Source organism: Taudactylus pleione, unplaced genomic scaffold, assembly GCF_031769625.1.
Source record: "Taudactylus pleione unplaced genomic scaffold, aTauple2 ptg000190l, whole genome shotgun sequence".
In the NCBI taxonomy this organism is placed as follows: domain Eukaryota; kingdom Metazoa; phylum Chordata; class Amphibia; order Anura; family Myobatrachidae; genus Taudactylus; species Taudactylus pleione.
Genome location: NW_028284592.1, coordinates 6,928,029 through 6,947,694, shown reverse-complemented (window position 1 = coordinate 6,947,694; position 19,666 = coordinate 6,928,029). Strand labels below are relative to the sequence as shown.

The window sequence follows — 19,666 nt, the reverse complement described above, 5'->3', positions numbered from 1 at the left end:
CTGCCACATGACCAAGGCCAGTCAAGAGCCTGTATCCTTATCAGTGAGCCGGCTATTAAAACCTGCTCAGTACTTCCTAGCTTGCCAGAACTTCAGTTCACATAATCCCTGCTACTTGAACTTTGTTTAGCTTCCTGATGATAACTGGAGTCCTCTATCCTCTGTTCCTGGTATTCAGTTCCTTTGCTCCGGGCATCCTTGTGCCTCATTCACATCAGTTCATCCCTGATGGTGATATCATCTGAGCCTCCTGTCTCACCAACATCAGATTATCTTTGCTGGAGGTACCATTGATGCTTCATTCACATTAGTACATCCTCAGTGCCTCACTTCCATCTGTCTCTTCCCATAACACTTCTGGTGCATATAAGGAAAGGGAGTGACAGAAAAGGGACTGGGGGGGGAGATGACAAGTAAAGTTGATAATAACTCAAGGAACAACCTCAATCTAGTGAGATCAATTGCTGGCCTAGAGATTGAGAAGGAGTTGGCTGTGGAAAGAGGTCCAAGGGGTCCATACTTTTAGAAAGGAAGCAGATGTGTTTTTCTGAATGCTCATTATGTGCTCCATTTTATACATGAGCCACAGTTATAGAACTAGTTGATAACCAAAACATGAGGGTCCTGCCATGAAGCAGCTATTTGACAAATTGCAGCAATCATGATGATGCGCTAGTTTGAGTATTTGAGGGAATCTGGGATAGGCATGGGTAGCAAAACAGCAAAGTTAGCAGGATTAAACAAATATGCAGGCCTTATGCTACTGTCTATAGTATACACAAATTACAGGTGCTTTTCAATTAACATCGCTCCCTAAAGAAATATATGAACACTAATATAAACTGATTAATTGGATTTTCTAGTGTATATCACTAGAATGCTGTCTGTATTGCATCTACCTATTATTATAATGCTCTTTACATTGTGTAGATTAGCAGTAACAACACCTCAGACCTCTCCATGTGCCCTTACATGCCAATGAAATCTCCTCACATGCCCTTTAAGTGCCTATCAGACCTCCCTACATGCCATCAGACCTTCCAATGTGCCTCCCCAGGCACCCCTTATATGACCATTAGAATTCTCCATGCCCTTTACATTGCCATCAGACATCCCTACATGCCATCCGATGCCTCAAATGCCCCATACACAATAGTATATATACATTGTACTATAGCAGCTGTGCTTAAATTTTATATTGATATACATTTCAAAAAAATGGAAATATTTGTAGAGAAACATATTACTGGTGCATATGTCCTGCTCCTGCAGAACGCATAAAATAACATAGCACATAAATAAAAGCAGATACACTGTAGGACAGCATTGGGATCCATTAAAATCATATCAATGGCATTCAGTGCTTGCTTATCAATTGAGACACTAACAGTACAGTTGCCAGGAAACCTTTTATTAATATCCACCATGCTCTAAGGATATATTTGTATGTGTGCAATGCTCATTCATCTATACTCATAATAAAGTTGTAATGGTTGTGTCTGTAAATGTTTTGTAGAAATGTACTCCTTGTGACTGTGTATGACTATGAACTATGAAGACAAAAAAAAAAATTCTGAATTTTTGTTTGTCTGTCTGTTCATTCGTTCCGCCATCACACAAAAATCATGGGATGAATTTGGATTGTGTTTGCAATATTGTATAGCTTAGTTACCTAGAAAGAAACTGAGGTACAGTCAGGTCCATAAATATTGGGACATTGACAGAATTTTCATATTTTGTCCTCTATTTACCACCACAATGGCTTTGAAATGAAACAAACAAGATGTGCTTTAACTGCAGACTTTCAGATTTAATTTGAGGGTAATTACATCCAAATCAGGTGAACGGTGTAGGAATTACAACGGTTTCTATATGTGCCTCCCACTTTTTAAGGGGCCCAAAGTAATGGGACAAACTAAACAATCCTAAATCTAACTTTCACTTTTTAATACTTTGTTGCAAATCCTTTGCAGGCAATTACAGCCTGAAGTCTGGAACGCATAGACATCACCAGACGCTGGGTTTCATTCCTGGTGATGCTCTGCCAGGCCTCTACTGCAAATGTCTTCAGTTCCTGCTTGTTCTTGGGACATTTTCCCTTCAGTTTTGTCTTCATCAAGTGAAATGCATGCTCAATCGGATTCAGGTCAGGGTATTGACTTGGCCATTGCATAACATTCCACTTTTTAGCCTTAAAAAACTCTTTGGTTGCTTTTGCAGTATGCTTCGGGTCACTGTCCATCTGCACTGAGAAGCGCTGTCCAATGAGTTCTGAAGCATTTGACTGAATATGAGCATATAATATTGCCCGAAACACTTCAGAATTCATTCTGCTGCTTTTGTCAGCAGTCACATCATCAATAAATATAAGGGAACCAGTTCCATTGGCAGCCATACATGCCCACGCCATGACACTACCACCACCATGCTTCACTGATGAGGTGGTATGTTTTGGATCATGAGCAGTTCCTTTCCTTCTCTTCTTTTCCAATCACTCTGGTACAGGTTGATCTTTGTCTCATCTGTCAATAGGATGTTGTTCCAGAACTGTAATGGCTTTTTTAGATGTTGTTTGGCAAACTGTAATCTGGTCTTTCTGTTTTGTGGCTCACCAATGGTTTGCATCTTGTGGTGAACCCTCTATATTCACTCTTGTGAAGTCTTCTCTTGATTGTTGACTTTGACACATATACATCTACCTCCTGGAGAGTGTTCTTGATTTGGCGAACTTTTGTGAAGGGGTTTTTCTTCACCAGGGAAATAATTCTTTTGTCATCCACCACAGTTGTTTTCCGTGGTCTTCCGGGTCTTTTGGTGTTGCTGAGCTCTCCGGTGCGTTCTTTCTTTTTAAGAATGTTCCAAACAGTTGATTTGGCCACACCTAATGTTTTTGCTATCTCTCTGATGGGTTTGTTTTGATATTTCAGCCTAATGATGGCTTGCTTCACTGATAGTGACAGCTCTTTGGATCTCATATTGAGAGTTGACAGCAACTGATTCCAATTGCAAATGTCACACCTAGAATCAACTCCAGACCTTTTACCTGCTTAATTGATAATGAAATAACGAGGGAATAGCCCACACCTGTCCATGAAATAGCTTTTGAGTTGATAGTCACAAAAAGTGGAAGGCACATATTGAAACTGTTGTAATTCCTACACCGTTCACCCGATTTCTATGTAATTACCCTCAAATTAAATTTGAAAGTCTGCAGTTAAAGCACATCTTGTTTGTTTCATTTCAAAACCATTGTGGTGGTGAATAGAGGCCAAAATCTGAAAATTCTGTCAATGTCCCAAAATTTTTTGATCTGACTGTATGTATTATCTCAATGTGACATCAGGGAAAAAAGCAATAAAGGGAAATACAGATGATTGACACTCGACACGTGCAATTTTATGGAGACAAATATATTTTTAGGGACTGTTTATGAACTATGGAGACAAAAAAAGAAATTATCGGAATTTGCACAGGCTCCTCAAGTCAGAAATTACTATATCTATCTATCTATATATATACCTCTCTCTCTCTCTCTCTGTATATATATATATATATATACACACACACACACTATATATATACACGTATAATGCACACCCGGAAAACAAACAGTTATAATGTATCCATATATAAATACCTAGATATATCTATAACTCAAGATCTATTTCGCAGAAAAATCCAACTATATACTGTACTAAGCACTAATCAGGCAGCTTATCTTGACTGCAAATAAAAAGTATGGTGATCGCTCACATCAGCTTAATGATATTGCACAGGTGCTCGTAAAGGGCGGGGTTTATACTGAATCACAGAAAAAAAGGGATATTCCCTCCAGCACACTGCAGCAATATCAACAAAAATACTTGAATCCTACACAATAATAGAAATTCAGAGGTATTAGGGACGCCGGTATAGAGGAGCCTTGACGCTGGCCCGGCGCTTAATCATATATTTGCAACTGTATGCAACTAATATATCGTTAACGAACTCAATGGCTCAATGTCTGGAACGACACTGAGCCCGGGAGTTCATGGTAAACACTTAACGATATTGCTCATGGATGCGGCTTTAGATGTGAAAATAAAATATTCTCTCTCTGTCAGATTCCATGTAAATTCAGATATAAAAATGTAGATATAAAAAAAGGTAAGAGACTTTGTGTTACAAATGCTGAATTAACTGCCAGCATTGCCACATTACCTATGTTTTTTTATTTTAGATTCAAAGTTAAGAAAGAGTAAATAATTTACAGTGTACACCACAGGCAACAGCCTAGAATTTGTTTCCAATATTTACTCTAGGGAATTAATGTTAAATGGCAGAAAACGTACATATCAGGAGATTTTACACAAGCCTACACCACTTCTAGGATTAGTATTCAATACATATGTCCTGAAACTTTTAGCAAAAGTAACATGCATTTTTAAAACAGACATAGATATAACATATTAAAAAAAAATTCTAATAAAAAGTAAAGCTTACCTTATCAAGATGCGCATGAGCTGTGCTGGTAATCAACTTGTCCTGCAAACTTAAAAAAAAAAAAGTCTTTTATGGGCAAGTTGATTTTTTTTTTTTTAAATTACAGTATTTAATCAGGCATATTTGAACGAACTTTACTAGTCTCTTAAATGATAAGCTACAACAAATTGAAAAAAAACAACCCTGATTTCCAAGGGGTTGTGGCATAATATGCGGTTTACAGCAAGGAAAGAGGGAGGTGTTGGAGGAAATAGTTGTTTGCTAGACAAATCGCTTAGAAAAGCTGTCACATTCTCGCAAGCGGTAGATAAATATAATTTTCTGAACCCTTGCCCATTCACACTTATTTCCAATCACATTATATTATCTTTTATTTTTAAAGACACCACATAGCTTCTGCAGTGCCCTGCAGGGAATTTATATAGTGACAGAAAAACTGGTACAGTAAATGTTGGTTGCCATATCTTTGGAACAACAGAGCAATAAACCATTAACCTAGGCATGATGCAGAGAGGGGGCAAGGTTTGGGTAACTGTATCTTGACAGGTAAGTGGAGGTGAGTCATGGGAAAGGGAAGGCATTTCAGCCCTCAATGAGACTGCACCCTGCCTAGGGTGAGCACACAGACAGAGTCACTGTAATGGACTAGGAGACAAGAGATAAGGGGCCTGATTCAGAGGTGGACACATTGCCGATGTTTGCTCAGCTGAGTGATTAAGTGCTACTGCGCATGCATTCCTGAGTATATGTGGAGCACGCTGTTGCGTACGGGACACTAGCATTAGAACCAGTCCGGCAAAACCATGGCTGGTCTTTGGAGGTGTCTGCTCAAATCATACAGTGAACTTGCTTCGCTAAACCAGATACCATTTTTTTTTTTTTATTATTGATTTTTCATTGGCAAAATCGGTACAACATCAAATAGCGTAAAAAGCATAAAGGTACAGAAGATCAGCAGTACTCAGGGAAAGCCTCTGGACAACAATGCAAAAAACAGAGGAATCTTAAGGCAGTATAAGGCTCCTTAGTAAAACAGATATGTAAACAGAGAAGTTGTACTCAAAAGAAAGAACAAAGGAAGAATAAGAGAAATAGGAGAAAAGGAGAGGAGGAGAAAGGGAGGAGAAAAGAGAGTGTAGAAGTGCGGAGGGATAGGGGGAGAATTAGAAGGGTAAGTAGGGAAAGGGATGAAGGGAGATAGGAAAAAAATACTGGTAAGTCAAGAACTTAGAAGAGACACTTGCGCCTAAAAATCAGTTGGAGGATGAGGTGGAAGTGGTCTCATTGTGGGTGAGCCATGGAGCCCAAATAGTGGCAAATTAGTTAGGACACTCATGTAGAATGTATTCAAGGTGATAGGTGTTCCAGATGTAGTTGTGTACAGCAGAGAGAGGGGGTGTACCCAGACATCTCCAATGGCAGCGTTACGGATGTGATTGATTGAGTAGTTGTAGTGTATGTTTGGGCGTGCCGAGAATATATCTAGACAAGAGGGAGAAAGCAGGGCATTGAGGCAAGAGAACACCAGTGAGGAAGGCAATATAGCGGTGGACAATTTAGCGCTGTGACAGCTGGTTGGATGTCGGCACTTTGTGCCACTAACATTTCTACATTTCCTTTGCTTCCCATAGAAGTGTACAGGAAAATTAGTCATATCTGGCTATCGTAGTAAGTGGTATTGTGCACAGCTGGAAATTGCGGCAGCTCATCATGCTGATTTGAATTCCCCCCATTTAACTCTACGAGTGGAAACAGATAGAAAGTAATTTTATTTGTCCCCATTAAACAGATTTATAAAATTGATTTATAATTTTAGAGAATTCATATATAACGGCATGATGAACAAGAGGACTGATTATCATAAAATAGGTACACTGAGCCACTTGTCACAAATAAAACCCCACTGTAACCTCTTCAATCAGATAAGAAACTTAAACATACCTAAATTAAATTCTTAAATAGGCAATATAAGTCATTCCCAGTGGGATTTGCAGCCAAATATTGTCTAACAGATTACGTCCATGTGAATTGCAGAATACTCTCATCTCCAGGGGGCTGGCAAGGACTTCAAAACAAAACATCTGCAAGGTCTAAGCAGATCTGTGAGGGGTAAATTGGTAACAGTTGGCTTAAAAGAAGGGAGGGAAAGTGTATATGTAGACAAGATGCCGTAGTGAATGAGACTCTGCAGGAATTGTAGCAAGAAGGGTGTCAAGTTAAATCCCTCGCAGCTGGTTAATCCAGAAAGGATTGCTTTAGCTATTTAGTACCTTCACTTACAGCAAATCCACACTAAAGAGGGAATCAAAGTCCCATTATAATATAGTTTATTAAATAGGTCAAAATCACCACTCCAGACATGCTACAAAAATAACACATCACATATTTATGCCAGAAATGTGTTTAAGTCCTCTATCACTAATTATGATGCATTAATGTATAGGGTAGCTGTACATGAAAATGATGGGACAGCATCAAAGATAGAACAAATACTGTACAATTTGTCTTATATTTGTCTTATATTGAAACTGCTAAACAATTTATAGTTTAACTCAAGCTAATTATGTAGTTTGGCTCAAGTCCACAAACATACTGGTGGCCAAAATGGCTGCATACAGATGATAGATACTAAAGCCAAGTGAACAGGTGATTATTAGCGTGTGAGCAGATAGATAGACAATCCAATCAGGGCCGGACCTAGGATTTTTTTCACCCGGGCAAGACAGTAATTTGGCGCCCCCCTGGTAATTCCCCCATAGTAATACCCCCTGCAGCATTGCCCCTATAGTAATGCCCCATTCAGCAGTGCACCTATAGTTATGCCCCCTGAGGTAATGCCCCTGTAGTAGTGTCCATATAGTAGTGCCCATATAGTAATGCGCCTGTAGTAGTGCCCATATGGTAATGCCCCTGTAGTAGTGCCCATATAGTAATGCCCCTGTAGTAGTGCCCCCATTGTAATGCCCATGTAGTAGTGCCCATATGGTAATGCCCCAGTAGTAGTGCCCATATGGTAATGCCGCTTACAGAAAAGAAAAAAAAACATTACTTACCTTACGTCCGGTCCGCCCGGCTGCTCCTCGGAACTATAGGAGGGACATCATGACGTCTCTCCCATAGTGCCCGTGGTGAAAGCCGGAAGCTGGAGTTCAGGAGACAACTCCAGTCTCCGGCTACCGCGGCGGTGCAGGGAAGTAGCCGGGCGCCCACTGGTAATAAAATCCGGCTCCCTGCGGCGCTGGGCTGGAGAGCACTGGCGGCGGGGTGCAGCAGCTTACCCGTTGAACGTGCACCTCCAGCCCCCACCTAGTTGTGGCCCTGATCCAATCAGTTTGACGCTACATATGGCAAAATCATGCCAAATTGGTGATTCAGCCAAATATTTCCTTGAGTTGTGTCCAGCATAACTGGCTTCCAAATGTAGCACTCATTAAAAGATGTGGTGCTTTTTAAATAAGCCTCTGAAGAAACTTTATTGTATATAGTTAGCACAACTTTATGAGAGACAAATCCCAGTGTAAGTGAACATTTTGAATTCTTTTTTTCTAGATATTTATTAATGCTGCAGCTTATGATTACTAGCTCTGTCATATAAAAGCAGACAAATAAAAGACATATGGGAATCAGACTAGATCCTGTTTATATGGCATTGCAGCATTTTATTATCAATCTTAATAAATTACGACTACGCTTAAAAAGCTACTATTATAAAACAAAACGGATTTCAAGGCTCCCAATACTTTATTGCTAATGCAATACATCAGTGGCAGAACTAGAGAGTGGTGGGCCCAGGTGCAAGAATATGCTTTGGGCCCCCCTATGCAGTGCCCCCAGTAGTGCTAGCCCTATGCAGTGCCTCCAGTAGTGCCCCCAGAAGTGGTCCCCCCCTACACAGTGCCCCTCAATAGTAGTGCCCCCTATGTATTGACCCCAGTAGTAGTCCCCCCTATGCAGTGCCCCCAGTAGTAGTCCTCCCTATGCATTGCCCCCACTAGTAGTCCCCCCTATGCATCGCCCCCCAGTAGTCCCCCTTATGCAGTGCCCCCAGTAGTAGTCCCCCTATGCATTGCCCCTAGTAGTAATCCCCCCTATGCATCGCCCCCCAGTAGTAGTCCCCCTATGCATTGCCCCTAGTAGTAATCCCCCCTATGCATCGCCCCCAGTAGTAATCCCCCCTAAGCATTGCCCCCAGTAGTAGTTCCCCCTATGCAGTGCCCCCTGTAGTATTCCCCCCTATACAGTGCCCCCAGCATCGCCCCCCATCCCCATACAGTGCCCCCAGTAGTGGGCCCCCCCCTATACAATGCTCCTAGTAGCGCCCACCCCCCTTATACAGTGCTCCCAGTAGCGCCCCTCCTATGCTGTGCCAGTTCCCATGCCCCCTTACAAACACACACAGAAAAAAATGCAACTTACCTGAATCCCCGCTCCTGCCGCGATCACCACTGTCCGCTCCTCCCGGCCCGCTCTTCTGCAAGATGAGAGAGACGTCATGACGTCTCTACCAATACCCGCTGCGGGGGGGATGCTTTAAGTCTGTGCATGTGTCTGAGTCGCACAGTGCTTGCGTCCCAATGGTTACCGCAGAGAGACGCCGAATGAATTTGGACGCAAGAGCAGAGGATTTCAGTGGGCATTCCTGGGAAGCAACAGGGTAGGCAGATGTAGGTGTGTCACTGGTCTAAAGACGCAGTAGCGCTGACATAGGATGCCATGTTTAGACAGAGTTTGCACCTGCCACAGGGCTGGAGCAAGCTTCGATGGCTCAACCAATGGTGCATATGAAGTCGCACTGAGACAGATTAGCACCGCTGTAAGTGGGCGTCTCAGTATGACTAGAACTGTTTGCGCATTAGCATAAAGACGCAGATGTGGACAAAGATGCAGCCGTGTCTGCGTGCTCCTCTGAAGCAGGCCCATAATGGTAAGGTTTTACAGAGCAAAGCTGGACATCTGAGCTCTGTAGCAATAACATGGCAGCACATCCTGAGATATGTAGTTGCACAGCCACCAACCAGAGGAAGAGTGGAAGATATCTGGCTACATTTTAAAGCTGCTAAATATCACTGTGAAATTGTTTCTGCAGACATTCAATGAAAGGACCGTTTATTATATATTTATATAGTACCTTTTCCCAGATAAATTGTCAAAGGCGTGCAAATCTAAAATCTCTGTTAAGTCCACCCTAGAATACAAAACATATACAATTAGACTTCAAATGGATTTTCTTCAAGTCAAACATGAATTCAGAAGGAACAGATTATAAGTAATATAAACTCACATTTACTACTAAATAAGCAACTAAGCTCTAATCTCACGTACGTATGCAGCTGTGCAAGTAACATGGTCTTACAATTACTCTCCCAAAGCACTGGCCTATCATGTGTGACCCATAGTGGGGAAGTTGGGAGGTATGTCCCCATTCACTTTGTACAAGTGCAATTTAGGGGTGTACGGACAGGAGGGGAGATGGTTATTGTCAGGCTAGTGTTTTATAAGAGGTAGGACTGTCCCCTGGTGTCCATGCCCACATTGTGACGCAATCACGTCCATATTGCGATTGCTTCTAGAATAATCGGGCAATGTATTGATAGCACCGTGAAATAAATAGGTTTTCACTTTATGAGTATTAAGATATAGAAAACTGGCAAATATAACAAAATGTAATTGTCTAGTACTCATTACTGTATTACAGAGACACTATATACATGTACTTAAGGTCTGCAGGTATGAAAGGGCAGAAGTTCCGGGTAGTATGATGGAGACGGGGGGGGGGGCACTTTTCTGAGGTTTCCGCACCAGAAATTGAGGTGATGTAGGCCTGTTGTCATCTTGTTTGCATCTTCCGCAATACAAATCTCAAAAAATGTCTTACATTATCCCCACATGTGTGTTGTGGCATAGTATGTATGTGGACCTCAGTCTTTCTCCAGCTTTACAATGCAGAAGGTTTAATTAGAAAATTGCTTTTCACGCAGCTTGCACCTCTCAAATACAAGGAGAATGCTATTGACATAATGCGATAATGAAGCATTAGTTACATTGATTTCAAATTAAACAAAAAGTCTGAAACCAGCATGAAAGTATGCCGTGTAAACGGACATGACAGCTTGTACAGAAACTGATATAAACTGTAGAAAGTCACGTCAGCAGGATACTGATTTAGCAGCAAGTGGCAGGGTATAGACAATGCAAACGCAGGATGCATCAGGATTTAAGTATCTGAAAAGTGGAGCAGTAGACTGGTACAACAGACCATGCACATTTTAATCATCCTTTGAATAGGTGGCTTGTGAGAAGATTAATGCTTCCATCTCTTATAGAAAACATACAAAATTCCTTCTGGTACACTCAAGACTTCAGTTTTACTTTATATCATTTACTTTTTCCCACACATAAAAAGACCAGAACTGTGGGCACACACAAATAAATTGTTTTTATTACTGCAGTTTCCTGTTAAAGTGACAGCACAGTAACGTACAGGGAGAACACAAGTGTTTGTACAGATACAAGAGGTGGCCAATGGTGAGTACAGATCGTATTTTCCATACACTTGATAGAATAAGTGTGATGGACCTTTAAAAGAGGGAATGGTGTAACACACATCTCTCATTGATAACCGCTTGCCATTCTCACAAGGTTTAGATTTTACAGTACATATGTTGATATCATGGAGACAAGTAACCAAACATGTAACCCAATTTGCTATTGCAATGAATATGTACATATAATACAGTACAAAGTTGAAACCAATACCTTGACCTTTGAGTTTCCAGAACTTTCACCACTCCATTTATTGACCTTGAAAAAGGGAACCATCGGTAAGTCGAAGATAAAGACAAGCTGAATGCATATTATTCATCATCAGTTGACAGCCTGCTGCTCTTTATTATCTAGTAATAGTTTCTGAAAGACACTGGCCAAGTGAAAAGATAAAAGGAAATAGATCTATCTAGAATGCAAAAGACATTGAAAAGGTAAAAAAATGCCCAATGCCAAGTAGTAGTGGTAGCATAAAATTCTTTAGAAAAGAACTATAGCTAAAAGGAGCAATAATATATTATATTGTGCTCTGTGCATAACGGGACTCTGCAGTACACAATAGTACATTTACCTGACCACAGATCTCAGAGTATCCAGATCTTGAACTGAGACAAGATCCGTCTTGTTAATGATTATTACATCAGCCAGCGCTACTTGCCTACAAGACAAATAGAATTTGTTGTCATTGTTTCTTAGTATTTTTTCTACACAGTGAGTAAATGTGTAGAAAGTAACAAACAAACGCTAAAAAAAATCAAAACAACAAAAACTCCATCAACAACTTAAGGAGCGTACACACTAGACTATATGCTCCCTGAGTGATATCGTCTACTGTGTCCCCGGCAGGTTGAGCTCAATGTCGTTCATGACACTGAGCACACCTGCTGAACGATATCATTAACGATATCGATCAGTGCCAGGCCCTCTCCCCCATTCCCCAACATGCAGCAACCTGATGACATCGTCAGGTTGGCCTGCATGTTTACTCTATGAACGAAAATGACGAACGACCCGCGGGAGCGCGCGTCGTTATCGTTCATCGTTTTGATGTTAAAAATGGACGATAAAGTGGACGACTGAACGATAACGATATCGTTATCGTTCAGTCGTCCACTTTAATCGCCGAGTGTGTACGCACCTTTTGTGGAAAAGTGAAGGGAAATTTAAGGCAAAAAAAAAAAAAAAGGTGCACACTAGGGGCTGATTTTGAGTTGAAGTCCATTTGCACTTGTGTTGAATTTGTCCCAATGCACACAACTTGTGCCAGTGTTTTCAGCTGTTTTGTATTAACTTGAAAATGTGGGCTAGGGGTATGCAAGTGTAAATTTAGTACTGTTGGGGTGTGAGGGCACAAGTCAGTGATGTCCCTTTACAAAATGAGTTCAGTTTTGACTGGATAATTTCTTTACACTAGATATAAAATTATATGTATCTTAATATGTACGCAAAGGTCACACTTATACACTCAACTTCAAATCAGGTGTGACACAATTATATTTCATATTTGAACTTGTTGACAAGTTTAATCACAATATAATAAAGGCTACAATTGGGGATTGGACTCAATATAGATGATTTTAGGGAAACTGCACAGTTATATTACAGGTACCATGCTTTAGACATTTTTCATAGTAAAATGAGAGAGTCTTACAGAAAAATCCTGTCTGTACATTTTCACCACTAATTCATTACACAAGTAACAAACACAAGTAGTTATTTAATATATGAAACAAATAAACATGATTGTCATTTGTGGCAGACATTTTACCTGGCAGCTTCATTTATAAAACCTTCAGGTTTCTCTTCTGTTAGGTGCTTAAAAATAACAAAAAAAAAAAAATTACAGTGCTTAGTTACTTAACTGCTAGGAAAATAATACAAGATAACTTATTACTGAAAATTAAAAGATTGCAACTTCTTTATCAATAGTAGTCATTTCAAAAACAAATCTACAATTTGTACATTTCATAATTTGACATAAATATTAAAGACTAATCTAGCCGGGATGTAGTCAATAGACCGGCGGACTAAATGCTGCCGGTCTATATCCCGACTGTGGAAGCCCAACATGGGACTTAAGATAGGTGTCGAAATACCAGCGCCTATCTTAATCCCGACGCCTGAATGCCGAAGGACGCCGGACCCACGAGGTAAGTCCAGGCGTCCTTAGCAGTTAGCTGCGTGGGTAGGGGGGGTTTTAGGTTTAGGCACCTTGGGGGGACTTAGGGTTAGGCACCCCCCCCCGGGGAGGGTTAAACCAGGGGAAGAAGGGGTTAAGGTTAGGCACCACTGGGGAGGAAGTTTGGGTCAGGCAACCCACCGGGTGGGTTAGGATTAGGGTGCAGGGAGGGGGGGTTAGGTTTAGGCAACCCCGGGGGGACTTAGGTTTAGGCACCACCCCGGGAGTTTTAGGGTTAGGCGTTCCGAAGGGAGGGGAGAAGGGTAGGGTTAGGTGACTTACCTGCGCCGTCGGGATTCTGCTGCTGTCGGGCTTCCACTGTCGGTATTTCACCCGGCGGCTATTAAGCCCTCCGGGATTTCATACTCAACCCATCTAGCCTGCTTATTATCATTTACACAAGTTTGCAGTTAAAGTTGTTGTTTGATTTATGCGAGAACATCAAATAATGTTTTATTGGTTATTCTTTAAAGAGCGACATTTACACCTATTTTCTGAACACAGTTTGCTTAAGAATCTGAAGCCCTCACTACTTTATGATGTACTAGCCATACATAGCAATATAACAGTGCTACTCACTGGCCACAAATAAACCCCTGAATTACGATAAAAAAAAAATATTGGCAGTGCCAATCAACAATGCTTTAAAAAAAAAAACCACATTAACTTACAATTTTGCTTATTTTTTCTATAAAAGAAGTCTTAGGCATTCACAGGGATTTTCTTTAATGCCAATAAAAGCATGAAAAGGGCTAGAAACTTTTGGACAAATGCAAGCAAGGGGCCCATGCTCTTCTACCACTGAATGATTAAAGCACAGTGAAGGAACACATACAAAGTTTGGTCCAGGATAGGCATTTTGGGGTTGATTCGCAGTTGGGAGCAATGCAAAAATAAAAAAGGAGTATCTTTGCACCTGGACAAACCATGTTGCCATGCAAGGGGCCCAAATACATTTTATTTTTTTGCATGTGGGGTAAATATCGACTGCTTATGCATGCATCCCACAATTGCTGGCAAGCTTTATTTTTACATTGAAATTTAGATTTGATCTAGGACACACTTGCCCCTCCCACATCTAAATCTCTCTGCACATTCAACCTGCTGCACCGTCAGTGCTGCAAGGTTTTGTCAAGGCGTAAAGTTACTCGTTATTTTTGGTTTGCTCCTAACTCTGAAACAGCCCCTATAGGTGCAGAAACTCCAGTAGCACTTGAATCTGAAATGTCAGAGGCAGAAGCCAAATACCTTGCAGAAACTGTATGATGTGGTCTTGTTTGTTTTCATACTTTTCCACTTGGTGAGAGATGTTATATTAAGTGGAACATAAGAGAACGTGAGGTTGGTCTTTGGACTATGCCACTAGTGATTGAAGTTTGGCAAAATGGGTAAGAATTAAAAAGGGAACTATTTTGCCAGGCCTTTAAGGCCTTCCATGGTTAAATAAACTTTTGTAATTATAAACTGGGAAGCGGTGAGAACAAGCAAAGCCTATACACCAGGCTAATTCATTTGTGATACTAACAACAGTAGACATAGGCATGCATATCCCAGTGAACAGGAACAAATAGTGCAGCACAAGTGAAGGGCACATGAGAAATTTCTGCGTCTGTGTATAAATCAATATACTGTACAAAACATTATTAAATTAGCCCAGCTGATGGGGTAAGGAGGGAGAGAAAGGGAGGGATAGAGGATTGTAATTAAGTGACTGAATGTTTGCATAAGTGTACATGGGAGTATAATTTTAGCACAGTGTGTGTATGTAGCATGTGCAAGTGTATATTGCCCGATAGTGATTAGTGTGACTGTGCTTACACACATACAGTCAAATGAACACGCTTATCCTCAGTGTAGGGGACATTACCCATTTCTCTTCTAAGCCATTTTCCTCCAAAACCCATCCCTGTTGTAAACTACTCTATGGCATTTATCCATGGAAGAAAAAAAAATGCTAAGAGTGGACATGTCAGGCCCAGCGAGGAGGCACCTGTCATGTCATATCATCCAATCATTTGTCCATGATGAAAAAATAAATATTTCAGATCCCTGGGTGACAGTCCCATTAGCGTGATCGCCCATGATATCAATTATCACTTCAGTTTCAATTTAGCAATGTGGTGACACAGCAACGTCTCTTGGAGTGGCCTGTGGTGATCCAGGTCTGCCAGGCATGACACTCTCTAAATTGCTCCCTATTGTTCTACTGTCACTGCATGTATTGGCTTGAAAGGAACCCAGCGATTTTCAGCTATTGAGGTCAAGGATTGCAGGCAAGGAAATTGAACAAGCTAGCGAATGTACTGCAGGAAAGTGAAAAGTTACTCCTCTCTGGAACAGCCCAGCTCTCAGGAGTTCTATTATGATGACAGAATTCCAATTTAGTGCTGATGGATGGTTATAGAATCTGAACGGTTTTGAGGGCCTGACAAAGATGTTCCTCTTTTAAGACTTATCCATTACTTATATTGTTTTTGCTTTTTGGCATTATTTACTAAACAGCCATATGACTCATTGTAGTCAGGAATGTCAAAAAGATACACCAGTGTGCATAAAAGAGGGTAAAAGCAAAAAGAAAGAGAAAGGGATGATGGACTTAAGAGAATGCGAGCAAAATATAATAAATAAAGGTTACAACATTTATTTTAAAGGTAAACAACCCACCCAGCAATACAGTTAGAACAATAAGTAGCTTTATCAAATAACATTACAAAGCTGGAGGGGGCAAGGCAAATTGCTAAATATGTTCTTTGATAGATGAAGTATTTATACTATATAGAATAAAAGACAAGTTTTATATATATATATATATATATTATATATATATATGGACTCTGAATACCTATTTTTGCCATGTCAAAATACAATTGGTATGGTAGGTGCTGCTGTTCTGACTTACACTAGACCTGGCTGGGTCTACAGACACAATTTACCAAATGGGAAGCAACACATACTTAACAATCCTTGTGTAACACTGTTTAACATTTAGTATATATATATATTTATATATATATATATATATATATATATATAGTGTTCACTCTAGGTCCAGCGCTGGGCAGGGTGCCGAACTTGCACTCTGGTGCGCGCCCAAAAAGGGGCATGGCCACGGGGAAGGGCGTATCTATAAGACACGCCTCATTTTCATCACTCTTGGGGGTGTGCCCAGCACTTACGGACATGCCAGGCTGCCCCCCAAGCGCTTGTGTCTCTGAATAGATGCCAGGCCACATAAAAATCTGCGCCAACAATCATGTGAATGACTAATCAATCAATAAATAAAAACAATGGTTGTATTTGTCTCTCATTTGCCATTGTGTCAATGTCCTGCATTGTACTTATTTTGATAACTTTACTGTCTGTGTGACTTATGTGTATTCTGCTATTTTGTTTCAATAAAGATTATTTTTTTTTTAAATAAACCAAAAAATATTTATTGCATTATATTGAAAAAAAAAAAAAAAAAAAACATTATAGCTATCTATTAAATTGATTACTTTGAGCAGAATTTTGCATCTCATTTATTAGTGTGCATTTAACATGTGATGTAAAACTTAGTTAGGTACTTACTTGCAATGCATACTTGGCATCAACCACTGATACTATGCCTGTGTAAAGTACAGATAGTTGTAAAGCAATGTAGCAGTTTTGTCTAATCTCACAAATTTAGCAGGATATTAACAAAAACAGCATGTAGTTAAAAAATCTCAAGTTCCAGTAAAGTAGAATAAGCAAATTGTTGCAAATATAGCTGTAAATAGCACAAATAAAACCTAGATTTTCATTCTTTTCAGTGAAGGCTAATGTATAGAGTCCTGTGTTACTATAGATTCATAGAACACATAACAATCCTGTAGGCACTGACATGCATATATAAGAATATACAGTGATGAAGAGGCAGATAATAGCACATATTAGATGATGTATTGATAAAAGAAGCTTCTTTTCCCAGGGGTTTGCATGATTTAAAAAAAACAAAAACATATATATATATATATGTGTATATATATATATATATATATATATATATCCGCCCAAATAAAAGAAACAAGTTACGAAACAAGCCATAGGCCGGAGGAGAAGAAAGAGAGAGAAGAAAGTCTGGAACACACAAGAATCACATTCTCACCAGAAGGAGACGGAAAAACGGTGACCAGAACAAAGCCCATCTGCAGTACAGGTGCGACAGGGCGGGAGTCCTGTGGAACCCTATGGACTTTGTAGAAATAGAGATAACAAGGGTAAGTTAACAGATCTCATATTTTGTACTCCTGGGTCCATAGGGTATCCACAGGATACCTTGGGGATGTCCCAAAGCAGTATCCTTTAAGGGTGGAGACGCTCCTGTGCTGAAAGGAGAATCCGCCGCCTGGAGGAAGCATCCTGAGAGGCGAAGGTATCAAATGCATAATACCTCACAAAGGTATGGACAGAAGACCACGTGACTGCCTTGCAGGTATGAACAGCAGAGGCTACACGATGAGCTGCCCACGAAGGGCCCACGGACCGAATAGAATGAGCTTTAACAGAGGATGGTACAGGAAGCCTCAGAAATCGCCATGCGAATCCACCCTGCCAAAGTCTGCTTTGTGGCAGGCCAAACCTTCTTACGGAAACCATAGAGGACAAACAAAGAGTCCGACGTCCGAAATGAATTGGTACGGTCAGCATAAACCCTTAGAGCATGTACCACATCCAAGAAGGTCTCACCAGCTGAGAGGTCTGGGGAGTTAAAGGCCGGCACTATAATTTCCTCATTTATGTGGAAACTAGATACCACCTTAGGTAGTAAACCAGGGCGAGTGCGAAGCACCACCCTGTCCCTATGAAAAATCAGAAAGGGAGGGCGACATGAGAGAGCCCCCAAATCTGACACCCTTCTGGCCGAAGCAATGGGCAGAAGAAACACAGTCTTAGCTGTAAGCCATATGAAATCCACTGAGCCCAGTGGTTCAAATGGCGATCCTTGGAGAGCTCTCAGGACCACAGCCAAATCCCAAGGAGCCACTGGTGAAACAAAGGGAGGCTGAATACGAAGTACACCTTGCATAAAGGTGCGGACATCAGGAAGAGTAGCAATCTTACGCTGAAACCACACTGACAGGGCAGAAACTTGCACCTTCAGGGAAACAAGGCGAAGACCGTGATCTAAAGCCGCCTGAAGGAAAGCCAAAACCCTGGATATCGCAAACACCTGAGGATCATAGCCTCTAGGGCGACACCATTCAAAGAAGTATGCCACACTCTGTGGTAAATTCTTGCAGAAGCAGGCTTCCGAGCTCTGAGCATGGTATTAACTACAGAGCTAGAAAAACCCCTGGACCTTAAATGGACTGTTTCAACAGGCACGCCGTCAAAGACAGACGACCCAGGTCCGGGTAATGGCAAGGACCTTGAGACTATAGGTTCTGACGTTGAGGCAACAGCATCAGAGTGTCTATGTAGAGACTCTGAAGATCTGAGTACCAGAAATGTCTGGGCCACGCTGGAGCTATCAACAGGAGTGTGCCTACTTCTTGATTTAACTTATTTATTTATTTATTAACAGTTTGTTATATAGCGCAGCATATTCCGTTGCGCTTTACAATTGGAAACATTGATAGAACAAAACAGGGTAATAACAGACAGACATAGAGGTAAGAGGGCCCTGCTTGCAAGCTTACAATCTATAGGGAAATAGGCATTGATACACAAGGATAGGTGCTATATATTGCAATTTGGTCTGGCCAGAATGCAGAGTTCCAAACTTCCAAAGCACTCGAGGAAGAAGGGAGAATGGAGGGAAGAGGTACAGTATGCAAACTGGAAGGTCCACCGGACCGACAGAGCATCTACCAGAAGAGCCTCCTCGTCTCTTGTTGTTGACCCGTACACAGTCAGGAGACCATGAGGTTTATCGCTGGAAGGCCCCCCATGTTCAGTAGGAATTAAAACACTTCCTGGTGAAGAGACCATTCAACTGTATGCACTTCCTGACAACTGAGGAAGTCTCCTTCCCAGTTGAGGACTCCTGGTATGAACACTGCCGAGACGGCTGGGAGATTGCCTTCCGCCCAAGCCAGAATGCAGGACACCTGTGTCAGGGCTGCCTGACTTCTGGTTCCTCCTTGGCGGTTTATGTAAGCCACTGTGGTGGCATAGTCTGACTGGACTTGCACAGGTTTTCCGTGAAGAACTAGTCTAGCTTGCTGAAGAGCTCTGAATACCGCTCGAAGTACCAATATGTTGATTGGAAGAGCAGATTCTGCTATCGGCCACCTTCCCTAAAGAAGTGTGGACCTGTCACAGCCCCCAAACTCGGAGACTGGCATCCGTCGTCAGGAGGACCTAGTCCGAGATCCAAAAGGGGCGTCCCATGTTGAGGTGGAACGTCTGTAGCCACCAGACCAGAGACAGTCGTACCTCTGGAGAAAGCACCATTGTCAGTGTCTTTATCCGATGGGGCAACCCATTCCATCTGGA

The 19,666-nt window shown here is 41.3% G+C and overlaps 1 protein-coding gene across 1 annotated transcript in view; it reads right to left on the bottom strand.

Annotated features, from left to right (window-relative positions):
- LOC148519366 (zinc-regulated GTPase metalloprotein activator 1-like) overlaps positions 1–19,666 on the bottom strand; it is a 70,433-nt gene that overhangs the window by 21,733 nt on the left and 29,034 nt on the right. The window contains exons 7-12 of the mRNA XM_088476606.1: positions 16,775–16,812; positions 12,794–12,840; positions 11,597–11,683; positions 11,239–11,283; positions 9,611–9,667; positions 4,483–4,531 (exon numbers count right to left, since the gene is read on the bottom strand). Of these exons, the coding sequence (XP_088332732.1) occupies positions 4,483–4,531; positions 9,611–9,667; positions 11,239–11,283; positions 11,597–11,683; positions 12,794–12,840; positions 16,775–16,812 (323 nt within the window). The remainder of the gene's footprint in view (positions 1–4,482; positions 4,532–9,610; positions 9,668–11,238; positions 11,284–11,596; positions 11,684–12,793; positions 12,841–16,774; positions 16,813–19,666) is intronic.